Genomic DNA, 13,007 nt, shown 5'->3' with positions numbered 1-13,007 from the left:
AATTTGACAAATCAGAAGTGTCTTTGTATGAAGATTGCGTGGTTACCAATGACAAAAAAATGGCGGCGTTACGATATGTTGGCGTGTGTAGATGCGTAAACCTAGGACGGCGTTTTAAGCCTGTATTGACGACTACTGGTTGTCTACCTTCAAAGAATGAGGTGCAATAGTTATTATTTATTTAATTCCGCTTAAATTTCATTGGTGACAGACCTGTGTGCGTTATTTTCTGCTCCCAAGTTTGACGTTGCCTAGGGTTAGGGATTGTTAGCGAAATTTCATCAACACTGCTGGAAAGGGCTTCCAAAAAAAGAGTAGAGTGGCCAACTTCGTCCGCGTTCTGTCGAAAACTAACGGAGATGTCTTAGTCTACAAATTTATAAAATTATATGTCTGTATGGTGAATTACACAAACGTACCACTGCCATTAAAACACCTGCTCAAATTAAGTGATTATTGCATTGGTATATGTTCGACATATTATTCTCAGCTGGCAATTTTTTATGATTCCATGTTGCTCTTGGTAGTACTTCCTGTGGATATTTGTACTAGCTAGTCCATCTCAAACTTGAAACACCACCATCAATCAGTCGTTGACTCATCTTTGATCTATTACTTGTAACTTCCCAGGTATTAGAATTAACTGGTCAAACTTCACTTGTTGGACTTTTTCACCAACACAGGTATGTGATTTAATGAAGTGGAGGAATTTTGAGGCTGGAATTAACACATATTTACTCCTTTCACCTGTTCACAAATTACCTTTGTTTTAGAAAACAAATTAAAGCAGTTTACGCTCTGTACTTGTGAAATGGGAGACAATCAGTCTGGTGGGGCACATGTAAATTGTGTTGACATCTTCTTGACTGTAGTCTCAGGGCAGCTAAGATTGATGATAAAAAATTTTTGATTTTTAAGCCAGAATGTAAGTTTGCTTTCTTTGTTATAGGGGAAAAGGATTCTTGGGTAGTGAAAGGATCTGTGGTGAGACTCTCATTCAATTGTAAATGCAGTCATTATATGCATGTAAATTGTAAGGAATACTTTAATTTTTTTTAAGAAAATGTCATTATCCTCATCGGAAGGTAAGCCATGTAACTTATGACACTAGTCTGGCCCAATGATGTTCATGTGTCATACTTTGATGCCCAAAATGACTGGTGATAACTGTTTTATTCTCTTTCTTAAAGGTCTTGTATTTCCTTGAAAAACACCAGGAGAATTTAACAATGCATCAAAAGTCTTAAAGCCCCATCTGATGCATCCTTTAGTTGTATTACATTATTAATGGACAGATTATCTCAAAAGTCACTACTATCCACTAACTTCTCTCTCAGGGAACAAGCATCTTCATTCCAAGCAGTTTTCAACTGATTCTGGACATGTGAGTATTTCTCTAGGTACAAAATACATGCTCTCTTAGTTACTTTTAGTGGCTGAAAACTCATCTTTGAACATAAATGTTAGGTTGAGTTTCTACCAGCGTCACAACACTTTAAGATAGTTAAATTATTGTTTTTGTTGTCTCTTTCCAGTACAGTTCAAACCCTAAAAAGAAAACTCTGTACTCACTGATTAACATTAAATACAAGGGAAGTGATGAAGCTGTGTTAAGGAGTTACACTAAGTTTATGACAATGGCTGCAGAACATCTAGACATTGATATCTCTAACAGGTACATACTGCACAGAACAGGTACATACTGTACATAACAGATATTATGTAGGGTAATAAATGTCACAAATATTATGTAGGGCTGTTACAAAGACTTTGCCAATTTCAGATGCCTTAAATTACATACTTATTGCAAAATATCACATTTTCAATGCTCGACTTCATGATCACACCCCAAGTCATGAAAAAAATGGCTATCAATTCACAAGTCACAAAGACTTTGTGACTCACTTTGGCCGTAAAATTAGCCAAGAAGTTGGCCATAAAACTGGAAGCATACAGAGGTGCCAAATCATGAAAATTTAAAATCTGGAAATATATATATATTGTTTTATCAGATCTGGGAGTAAAGAGTTGAAGGCTTCATCAAAATTTATTCTAATGCAGCTGTACTGTCGTGTAAATGTTCATTGGCATGGACAATACCACTTGCATATATGTTAACCAAAAAACTTGAATAAAACGTGCCCAAAATTGCTTGCAATTGCGAATAAAAACAATCATGGGAATCAAAAAATTACACGTTTGCGCATAAGCTTGATACATCTACCTCATAAGTATTACGAGGTAGTCCTTTTTTTCTATTGTTGGCAGTTTATCATTCTTAAGATAAGCAGTATAAGTAGTCACTTAGGTGTAGAGGAAGAGTCCAGTCTGTCTTTCTCTTTGCTTTGCTGGCTAGTTAAATAATTTTGGGCAAAATTTGCATTTCTTGCAGAATTTTGCTACCAATAGCAATTGAAAGGCACACACTTCTGAAATCACCACACATTAACAAGAAGCACAGAGCACAGTACGAGGTTCGGACACATGGGCGCATGTTACAGGTTTGCATTACTTCATTATCAGCAAATGGTATTGTTAGTATACTGTCTTTATCCTGTCACATTTTCTTGCTCTGTCCCTCTGTGTTTTCTGGTTATTTTAGTTTGTAGGTATAGTGGAAGGTTGGTACTAGTTTTCTTGCTGTGCTGAATACCTTTTTTTTCTGTTTGCCTTCTCCACACTTGCTTTTAATGATTTGCTAGTGTTATCACACAACATCATTCACGGGGAAAATTGTGTGACAAGGAAATGGTACTTGTGTTGAGGACCCGATGCAAAGCAGTTGTGATTGTTTTACTGTCGGTCTTACAGGTTAGGAATGTAACCCAAGAAACAGCAGATGTATTCCTTGAGTACATTCAGCGTAACATACCAGAGGGAGTCAGTATGAAAGTAGAACAAACAGAGCTGGAATCAATCTCAGACTACTTTGAGCTGCCTCCTGAAGCACAAGAATTCCTCAAACAACAGGAAAGCAATCAAAGGAAGACATAATAATTTTACTTCTAATCACACCTCATACTGAGAGCAATCAACTTTTGCTGAATATTGTGTATAGTTGTGAAGGAAATCAGTTTCAAATATAACAGTAACCTAAAGAGCTGGGTGTCAAATATAATTAGCACTTTCTAATAAAATATTTCTACCATTAGTAGGAAGTTTGAAATACTCGTGGCATTACTGTGATGTACTACAACCAAAGATACTGTGGACATTAAAATCAAAATGATATTTAGAGTTGAAGACTGAGAAATGTTGCAATTTTATGTTGATTTCTAAATACAATATGGAGTATATCTTTTGAGTACCTCATATTAAAGGCAAGATTTCAAAAATTGCAATGCAATCATTTTAGTGAGCTATTATGATGGGGCCAAAAATTACTGCGTGATCTCAAACCCCAAGGCTATTCAATCTGGAGTCCCTAAGGCACTCATCCTTACACCAATTCATCTTCCATAACCATGTGTTAACACCTTCTGAAAACTGTACCTGATTTAATCATAGAGTTGAGAGGGAATTGAAAAACCAACAAAGCTAACAATGAACAACAGTAAAATTTAGTGAGTTTCTATGTGAATAAAGTAATAACTTTTTATTTGTCAATAGCTAGACAAGATTTGCCAAAAATTACATTTTGATGAAAAGAAGTTGAGATATTGTGGTTTTAACAAGGAAAACAAGGGCAATAGAAAAGATAATACTTTAATAAAATAATTAAAACAAAAGCCAAAGGGAGGAGGTGCAAGGTAAATGTGCTATGGGAAGGGGGGGACAACCCCCTACCCCCTACCATTTTCCTATTCAGTTTATGCCTGCTATGCAGGGTGATGACAATATTAGTATCTGTGCTACTGAAATTCAGGAGATGAGGTTTTAGCCAGGAACATCTTTTTCTGGTGCAGTTCATGTTATGTTATCACAACTTGTGGTATGGCATCTCAGCTCTCCATAGCTCTTCTAACACACTGTCTTCACTTGGAAAGCGAGTTGTGAATGACTTGATCATCCCAGCAGGGCTTGCTTCAAATTCTGTTAAACTAACATCATTGTCTCCTAAAGAGATAAATTGATAAATTTTGTTGGTTTTTTTTTCTCATTTTTGGGTTGCTTTTCTATACTTGATTCATATACTTCCTAGAAACTACTGCAGTGACACAATAACATTGTGTCTTTTGGGAGATTTCTTTTTGTCATTATTTTAACATTTCTCAAGGACCCAAAAAAAAATGGACTGAATACTTCAAAGAAATCTTGATAGGCAACTGAGTTCGAGTACTACTTGAGAATTTGGTAGAGTGACTCTGAATGCACCTGCATAAATAAGCTTTCACCTCCTTGTACCCCTTTGATTATTTTTGTAAGAAAAAGAAAAGTCCTTCAAGGCATAACACTTGGTGTAACCGACTGAGCACATTTCTATCATAAGCCCATTGTTATTATAAGCTCCTCTCTACAAATACTATCAAGCCTACCTGTAATGCTCGTATGGCATTGCACAAACATCCTTCGTGGAGTCTTGCGAGCAAGAACTGTCTGACGCAGTGCTAAATATTCCTCATCTACAGCTGAGTATTGATCATACAAAGCTTTGCCAGCATCATAATCTGCTGTTGACTTGTACACCTATGAGGAGAAAGAATTTGATCAAAAGAAGATAAAAGCAGAGACCAATACAGTAGAGTTTCATCTTTCTATGGGTAAAATGAGATTTTATATCAGAGATGATGATAAGATGACAACAAATTGACCAAGCCTGGGTCTCCACTTAAGACTTATCAACCCAAATTCTAGCCCCCTGGTCATAGGGTAACCACCACATCCCCCTTTAAGCATTATATAGTGTCTCCTTTGAAATAAAAATACTCAGGAGGAAAATTGTTTACACAGAAAAGCACAATGGCAAACCTGTAGTTTTCTGAGGAAGTTTCCAATAGCTGGCCTTCCCACAGATTCAATCTTTGTTCTATCCAGTGTCACCAACACATCTGGTTTACCATCTGACCCTGTGATACTGGTCACTTGTACTAAATTTTCACCTGCTTCAAGGAGAACTTGTAGAATGACATATCGTGCTTGCATGTGAGCCTACAATAACAACAAAATATTTAGTTGTACTAGGAGACTTATAGTGGACCTTTTTCTACACTATTGTTGATGACGCAATATTTTAGCTAGATTAAAGAATGCACTACCAAAAAATTCCATAAATCTTTATGGCTGACTCTTAGGAGTGGGACACACTTGCCAATCCTAAATGACAGTAGAAGTGAATTAGCTTTGGGGCATCACTGTTGTCCACTATTTTTAACTCATGCTGTAAACTTGTTGTGAAATGTTTCCCTGCAAAAATTGATTTCCTAGATTTATTATGAATTTAATTGTGTATTAAGTGAGTTGTAATTTTATTACCATTAAAGTACAGAGTTAATGTTACAATTAGAAGTAGCATGTAATTGGCAGTGTGGAATAGGGTTATCAAATCAGTTCTGCAAGCAGTGATGTAGGAAATTAGGTATTTGCAGGGTGTTTAAGCACATACGAACTTAGCTGCATGATTGTCAAGTAAAGCCATGATTAATAGGAAATTAGTGCCCATGAATCGTTGTAGAATGTGAGTGAATCTTAAATCCCACATGGAATTATGTATCTGGGTGTGGATTTCCTTAGCTAATATATGTAACATTTTTGTAACCCAAGGTTTAGATTGTAATAGAGTAGACAGATTGCAGAACAGAACTTGTAATGCTGAATTGTTGTCAATAAAGCCTGAATCAAGAGAAAGTATACGGTCCAAGATTACTGAACCAGCGTGTGCAGAATTCTCAGCAACGCAAGTGGGAAATTCTGCAAAAAAACTTGCTTGTGTTGCTAATGCCAAGTAACAACAAGTACTAAAAAGTATAGGGGCAAGCACACCACCCAGATTTCATCTTTGATTTTTTACAGTGCAAGATGTGAGCAATTTTTAAAAGCCAATCACCGTAATCATCTTAAAACATAACCATCAGTGACATTTGCAGAGATGACCACATGGAATAGACGATTGTGTGGTCTGGTCAAAGCAAATTTCTCTAACAGCATGCACCATACTTCCTGTTTACATTTTAAAGCTGCTGTTTAATTCTAACATACCTGCCGCCATTTGTTATTCTCAGGGGTATAAAATTCCAGTCCTAACAGACCTGCACGGACCATATTCAGCCAGTTGATGTAAATTATGTTATCAGCATCAGTGCCTTCATGCCCAAATATTCTGCAGGTACAATAAGTAGAGCCCTATTTTTAAAGCAGTGTGCATTAAAACAGAGATCATGAATAGCCTATTTTTAAATTAATAACTTTTTCACATTGGACTGACAGAATAATTCAAAACATTGTTGAAATGCCTTGTTTCTACCAAATTAAAAGACCATAGAATAACTTGGGCTGTTGAGCCCAATTTATCCCATGGCAGGTAATTTAGTGTTTACAACTGAGTTAAAAATGTAAATTAGCCACTATAAAGGGTAAAAAAGCTGACGTTTCGAGCATTAGCCCTTTGTCAGGGCGATTGAAGGGCTAACGTGAAGGGCTAACGAAGGGCTAACGCTCAAAATATCAGCTTTTTTACCCTTTATGGTGGCCAATTTACATTTTCAACTCAGTTGATAACACTAAATTACCTGCTATACCCTCCCACCGATGCAGCACCACAGTTTCTTTAGAACCTTACCCCTTTATCCCATGGCAATTGTGTCATAGCTTGTAACCAATCAAAATCAAGAATTGCAATACATAGTTTAAACAGAAGATATGCATGGCACCCACCTCAGTACTTCCTTAGAGGTACAAAGGTAGATTCCCACGCACTCTGCACGGCATTCCTCATAAGATGGACTTAATTCAGCAAACCGTGTGTACCAGGTCTCCCCGTCAGTATACCAGCTGGAGATCTGGAAACCACAATAACACCATTAATGTCTGATAGACCCAAGTGCTTGTGTCACTCAAAATAACAAAGTAACAGTGACAAAGAGAACTTTCCCTTTCACCTTTTCTCCAGTTTCTGTGTGCATCACACTGTCAAGGTCAAAATTATATGTGCCATCATTTTTCTGAGAAAAAAAAAATGATTACATGTGCTACACCAGCAAGTAAACTAAAACCAACTGCATAAAAATGTTTGGACAAGGAAGTACACTATGATTGCCAATATTTCTAAAAACAACTCTGTGTTAAACCAGACAGTTGAAACACTCACCTTAACAAAGAGCTTGCCACTTCCATGGCCCAAGAGTTCATGAAGGCCAACTTGTACCTCAAAGGATGGGGCTTTAAGCTTTGTAAACAGCTCCTACAGTCAAATGAAATAAAAAGATATCAATTAAATGTCATTTCAATGATAATGCTGCATACTGATGACAAGAGAAGAGGTTCAGAGGAACTTCTTCTTAACTATCCAAAGAAAAGTAAAATGTAAATTGAATGAATTTTTACTCAACAGTTTTGAAACTTTTACCAAAGACAAGCTTGATAACTATGGTTACAAATTCTGTCACAATGGTTACTCTTAGAAAAAAGTGGGACATTGCATAAGGCAACTCACTTGATCCTCATCACTAAGGAAAGTGACCTTCTTGTCAACTGAATGAGCTGCCAGTACATTTCCCAAAGATACATTTTTAAAGCCTTCTTCTTGACGAATTTCATCATCTAAAAAGAGAAAAAAAAAAACAGAACAGCAGCGATTCATATGAATCTCATCTAACCATGCATCCTCCATTTTTGGGTTAATGACTTTGTTTATTCTCCCTACTTGCATGAAGGAATTCATATTGATCTACTTGAGAGAACTAAGAATTTGATCTGGACTTACAATTAGGAATGTTAATTCCAGCTGGTATACCACTGCTTCCAAAGCCCAGCACATCAAGAGAAGTAAAGTCTGGTCTTAAAAACTTGTCCTTCTCATACGCAGGAGGCCATGGCAGCTCGGGAAGCAACTTCTCAGCTTTGGACACTAGTGATGCAAACTTGGCACTCATCTCTTTGTTAACAACTGACACAAACCCTGCAAATGATGATTAAATCAAATCAGCTTTTTGAGTCTGTATTAATGATACTGACATTAATTGTAATCTTGGTATGGAAACTATTGTAAGCCACAGGACAAGAGACATCTCTCTGGATATTTTAAGATATTTCATTTAGTACTAAATAAAATAGTACATTTAGATGCGTATTTGTTGTGTCCAGTAGCAGTAGGTATGAGGGTATTGTATGTGGTTTATTAAGATTGAAGATACACAAAGTAATTTGGTATTATCAACTGAGTTGATTATGTAAATTGGCCATCATTAAGAGTTTGAAAGCTGGCGTTCCAAGCCTTAGCCCTTCATCTCAAGTATTAGCCTTTCTGACAATGGCCAACTTATATTAACAACTCAGTTAATAATACCAAATTACCTGGTTATAATCTCCCACCAATGCAGAGTCACAGTTTCTTTAGAAACTTAACCCCTTTATTCATTTGAAGATACACAATCAAGTTCACTGATAAGCAGGTGGATACAATGGGTAGCCAGGCAGCTATAGGCTGGTTATTTACAAGATGGATACAAAAAAACAATTACCATAAAACAAAATTATGTGTTCAATTACCTTCATACTCTGCTCGAACACCTGAAGGGTCTCTGTATGTCTCAATAAATCCTATGTAACTAAAACAATATTATTATTAAGCAACATACTTAAACATGAACATTTCTACTATAGCTTTTATACCTCATTTACTGACCTCTGTGAAAACAGACAGTAAAAAAATTCTGACCCCTACAATTAGGCCATCACACCCTCCCCTTTCCAAATTTTGGCTGTTTTGGCTCTGACATAAAAGAGGGCCTTCAGATTTTTAGTATCATTTTCCTTTCAATTTTTAAATCCATTGAGTTTGTCTAATCACCAAAAAGCCTTTATAAAGTTGTCACACACATGCCAGCTCAAATTCTCTGACACTTAGTAAAGACATAGCTAATTTCTTCTAAACAACCAATGCCAGCAATAAGGAGACTTCCCTTAAGAAATTCATCACAAAACACTATATTTGCCTACGTTTCAACAATGGGTCCCTTATCTCTGATCCAGAACCTAGAGCCATCCTTATGAGCCTGAATGGAGCCTGTGTTGAAGCTGTGTATGTAGCTTTTTATCATGGACAGTTCATTGTTATTAGCACTAAATTCCTAGAAGTAAATGCAAGGTATTGAACATATATTCATGTCATATCATCATTATCCATTAAATGTTCTTGCTTGACAATAACTGGTCAAAACAGTCCCATGACTGACTTTGCTCCACATATAACAAGGGAATAATGGAGTATTATTTATTGGCAAGGCAGATTTAATCAGCCTTTTCTACTCCTCAATTTAACTAAGAGGTTCCATTATACCAATCATCTGTTCAAACAACATGACATTTAAGATACAACAAGAACAACAAACATCACAACATGAAAAGAAAAACATTCATTGCTGAATTAATCAAGTGAGAATTGTTCCAAAAGAAATTCTTCCATTTTACCTTAGCTTTCTCTAGATTTTCGACAACTCTTTTTAGTAGACCAGAATAATCTCCTCTCTCCACCCTGAAGGTACAGCCTTTGAATTCATGAGAACCCAAAACTGTTACTACTTTGTCTTCTTCCCCATTTGCTCCAGGACATGGCTCTGCTTTAAACAAAAGAATCACACAAAAAATTTCATGATGTGCAAAGACATATATACTGCATCAGGAATTTTTAGCAGAGTATTCTACAACAGGAATATATTTAGTTAAGCACAATCATGTTTCACAACCAAATAAAATTTTTATATCCTCTGGGGAGGGGGAGAGGGGGAGAGAGAGAAGAGATCACAAAGACCCTTGCTAGATCTTGGGACCTTGGCATCAATTGTAAATGATCAGGAAGTGCTCTTTACCAGCAAAAGACACACTAAATCAAGTGCAATGGTTGCAAAACAAGACATATTTCTTTGCTTCATGTTTTTGTTTGCATCATACCCTTGAACTCACCAGTTTTTGCCACTGAAGCTATGCGAAGAATGTATGTCACATGACCATCTTTCTCCTCCTTAAATAATCTTGTGTTATAGGTTTCTATGTCCTGTGGGATAATATCAATTGCAAAAATAATAAAACATGGTATCACAATGATGAAGTACAGGTCACATTTTCATACATATATAATGTTACATATAACCATGAAAAACTTCACTGTTGTTGTAGAAAAGTATCTTTTATGTATTGAGTAAGGAATACAATTTCAAGAAAATCAAATAATGGTTATTAAAGATGGAAGAATAAAGTGAAGAGATAGTGATGGAAATAACATCATTTTCCATAGCAATTAACATGATGAGCACAGAATTAGGAGGAATTGTTTGCAATAAAGATGACAAACAGGTAAGAACAGTTCTAATGTCATACACATTAAAACCTAGAGCATCTCAGTACCCTCAACTAAATATCCAGAACAGATGTAATCAATCTGCGCTTTTGTCTTTAGTTATACTCTTTAGCATACTCTCAAACAGTTAATGAATGACATGAAACTTTTACCTGAAAGAATTCCTACAAAACATTTCTTGAGACATCCCATTCCTCTTATCATAAAATCATTAGGTAACTTGAAATTGCACTAACCTTTTCTTTCATAAACTCTTGCGCCAATTCAGCATCAGCCTTTGCACAATTACTGGAATAATATGTGGAAAGACCCTGGTAAAAGGGAAATTAAGATATAATTAGTGTTAATCACAAGTATTTCACTTTTAGCAAAAGAATTAACAATACGTTAAACCAAGCACAACAAAAAGGTAACAAGAGGGTCTCATGAGTTTAGCAGTTCTTTGGCATGAGAGAGCTTGTACTGGAATCCCCAAGACTAATCAACTTTATGTGTAGAGGAGTATCATTTCTCCTTCTTTGCAAAATGCTTGTTCCTTGCAGGTACAATTCCTATCAATTTCTCAGGCAGGTCTTCTCAACAATAACTGCAGCATGGTAAATATTTATAATCCTAGGTCAAGACAGGCACTGTGATAGTGAAACAATTTATATAGCCAAGAATGCAATTCAGTGACCTGACCAGAGCTGGAACCTAGAACTCTCCCAGTTCAAGATTTCAAAGCTCATACAGGCCATGATCATTACATCACAGCATCTTTCATCAGAAAACAAAAAAATTAAGAAAGTTGTTGCAATTGCAACATTTGATCAAAACATATCACTTACCTGCTCACCAAGGCCAAGTTGTCGACATTTGGGGGTAAGTGAATACATCATATCTCCACAGTCACCCCACAATTGCTCCACCCTTTTTGCATTTGTCTTGTAAGCTTTACTTGAGAAAACTACACTTTCCAATTTTTCCTACAGAATCACAAACAGAACAAAAAAAAAACAGAAAAACAAAACCAGGTCAAATTGAACCATAAGTTTTTCTTTAACTCTACAAAGGAACATTTCATAAAAGACTCAAGAAGCAGTACATTATAGGCCAATAAAGATACCTTTGGTAAATCAGGAACAAACTTTGTATCGCCAAATGATTTGTAGTTGCCAACATTACCATAGAATGCTGCAGCATAAATCAGAAAATTCTGCAAAACCAATGAGAAATTAAAGACATTAAAAACTACTTTGCAGGTTACTTACAACAGCAATGGTATTTAACTCTTTACACCCTAATATCAGTATGCATATTCTCCATACTGTTCATCATACATTTCTTAAGGTACTGACAAGGAGAATTTGTTCAACAATCAAGAGCTCCTTTGGTTGGTGATCATTTCCTTTATTCTCATGACCTTCAGTGTAATTTAGGGGAGATATTGCTGGGAGAAATTAGATGTTAATCACTATTAGGGGTGAAAGGGTTAAAAAGCTCTAAAGACACCTTCAGTGGGGACAAAAATATTTGTGTGAAGTAACTGCTTTCTGTCGTGGAAAAAGAATTACACCAAAAGGACGTTGAAAAAATCCTTTTCCCCACACCTGCATCAGTCTCCTCTCAGCAAAACTGAAACCAACAGCACCTCTCTGAGAGTCTTTCTAGGATTTAATTCAACATTGCAAGAGGGGAGCAAGGGATATTTGGCTGAGCTGTTTTCAAATACTTCCAAAGACCAAAGAATTTCAATGAACATTTGACTGTTTGTCAGTTTACCCTTCAGTCTTTCTTAAGAAGACTGGTTGAAATAGCTGGTATTTAAAATTACTCCAGGCTTTATATCTTAACTGTTACAATTTGTATTATAGGTAAATTTATCTAAGGCTACCCTCCAATATTTCATCAATTTAGTTAGGACAGTAGAGACATATGCTTAAAACTTAATAAAGTTGAATATTAATTTTCATCCTTTCACCCCAGATCTCATTAGTAAATCTCCTTTCTGCCACACAATACTATTATGATGTTAGTTAGGAGAATTTGGAATCAGATCAACTAATAATCCCCTAATTCATATTTTTCCTTATTCCCATCACTTGTCTGCTTGATGTTGTTAATATTGGTAATTTTAAGGAGAAATTGTGTCTCCGTCACTCATTGGAGTTAAACGTTAATTAAGTTATTATTAATTCTTAATTCAATTTTCGATGGATTGGTAGAATTAACACCTGTATTTACTCCTGACCATATGTATTACCTCAAAGTCTTCCTTGGAGAAGCCATTTTCGGATTTTAAAATTCTTGCTTGGAGCTCCTCGACAGATTCTGCTTGGAACAATTCTTGTAAAAGAAGGAAGATTCCAGGAGATTCCGGCGACGTTTGGAGCAAACAAATGAGAGCGCCCTCCCATGAGGCACAACACAGGTAATGAGCGTAGAGCTTTTCTTTCTCTGTGAGCCCAGAAAAAGCTGTTCTACAATTAAGAAGATTTACATCAACTTCCTTTGAAATGGTGTACTGGGACATATCCACCTCGCCGGCCATGTTGGTTGAAGAGAAAGAGCTGATGCG

General features: G+C 36.2%; 2 protein-coding genes across 3 annotated transcripts; one reads left to right on the top strand and one right to left on the bottom strand.

Moving 5' to 3' along the window:
• The first annotated feature begins 59 nt into the window (after positions 1 to 59).
• LOC131774416 (small ribosomal subunit protein uS10m) lies at positions 60 to 3,290 on the top strand. Its single transcript, XM_059090432.2, has 7 exons — positions 60 to 161; positions 631 to 683; positions 950 to 984; positions 1,338 to 1,384; positions 1,536 to 1,675; positions 2,393 to 2,501; positions 2,812 to 3,290. The coding sequence occupies exons 1-7, from the start codon at positions 60 to 62 to the stop codon at positions 2,992 to 2,994; spliced, it is 669 nt and encodes a 222-aa protein (XP_058946415.2). The 3' UTR covers positions 2,995 to 3,290.
• Positions 3,291 to 3,629: 339 nt separating this feature from the next.
• LOC131774242 (dipeptidyl peptidase 3-like) lies at positions 3,630 to 12,991 on the bottom strand. Of its 2 annotated transcripts, none has more exons than XM_059090258.2 (17): positions 12,693 to 12,991; positions 11,556 to 11,645; positions 11,278 to 11,415; positions 10,687 to 10,761; positions 10,057 to 10,147; positions 9,565 to 9,713; positions 9,094 to 9,224; positions 8,644 to 8,702; positions 7,859 to 8,053; positions 7,589 to 7,695; positions 7,244 to 7,336; positions 7,035 to 7,097; positions 6,811 to 6,935; positions 6,136 to 6,256; positions 4,909 to 5,088; positions 4,476 to 4,626; positions 3,630 to 4,056 (listed from the first exon to the last, which is right to left on the bottom strand). In XM_059090258.2, exons 1-17 carry the CDS (start codon positions 12,978 to 12,980, stop codon positions 3,920 to 3,922), a joined length of 2,193 nt encoding a protein of 730 aa, XP_058946241.2. In that variant the 5' UTR covers positions 12,981 to 12,991; the 3' UTR covers positions 3,630 to 3,919. The 2 variants fall into 2 exon arrangements, with proteins under 2 accessions (XP_058946241.2, XP_058946243.2); XM_059090260.2 differs by having other exon boundaries at positions 3,631 to 4,056; positions 9,565 to 9,710.
• Positions 12,992 to 13,007: the final 16 nt, after the last annotated feature.

This window comes from Pocillopora verrucosa, chromosome 7 (genome assembly GCF_036669915.1).
Source record: "Pocillopora verrucosa isolate sample1 chromosome 7, ASM3666991v2, whole genome shotgun sequence".
NCBI classification, from domain to species: Eukaryota; Metazoa; Cnidaria; class Anthozoa; order Scleractinia; family Pocilloporidae; genus Pocillopora; species Pocillopora verrucosa.
Note: the sequence above shows the minus strand (reverse complement) of the source record. Positions and strands in the feature narration are given on the sequence as shown.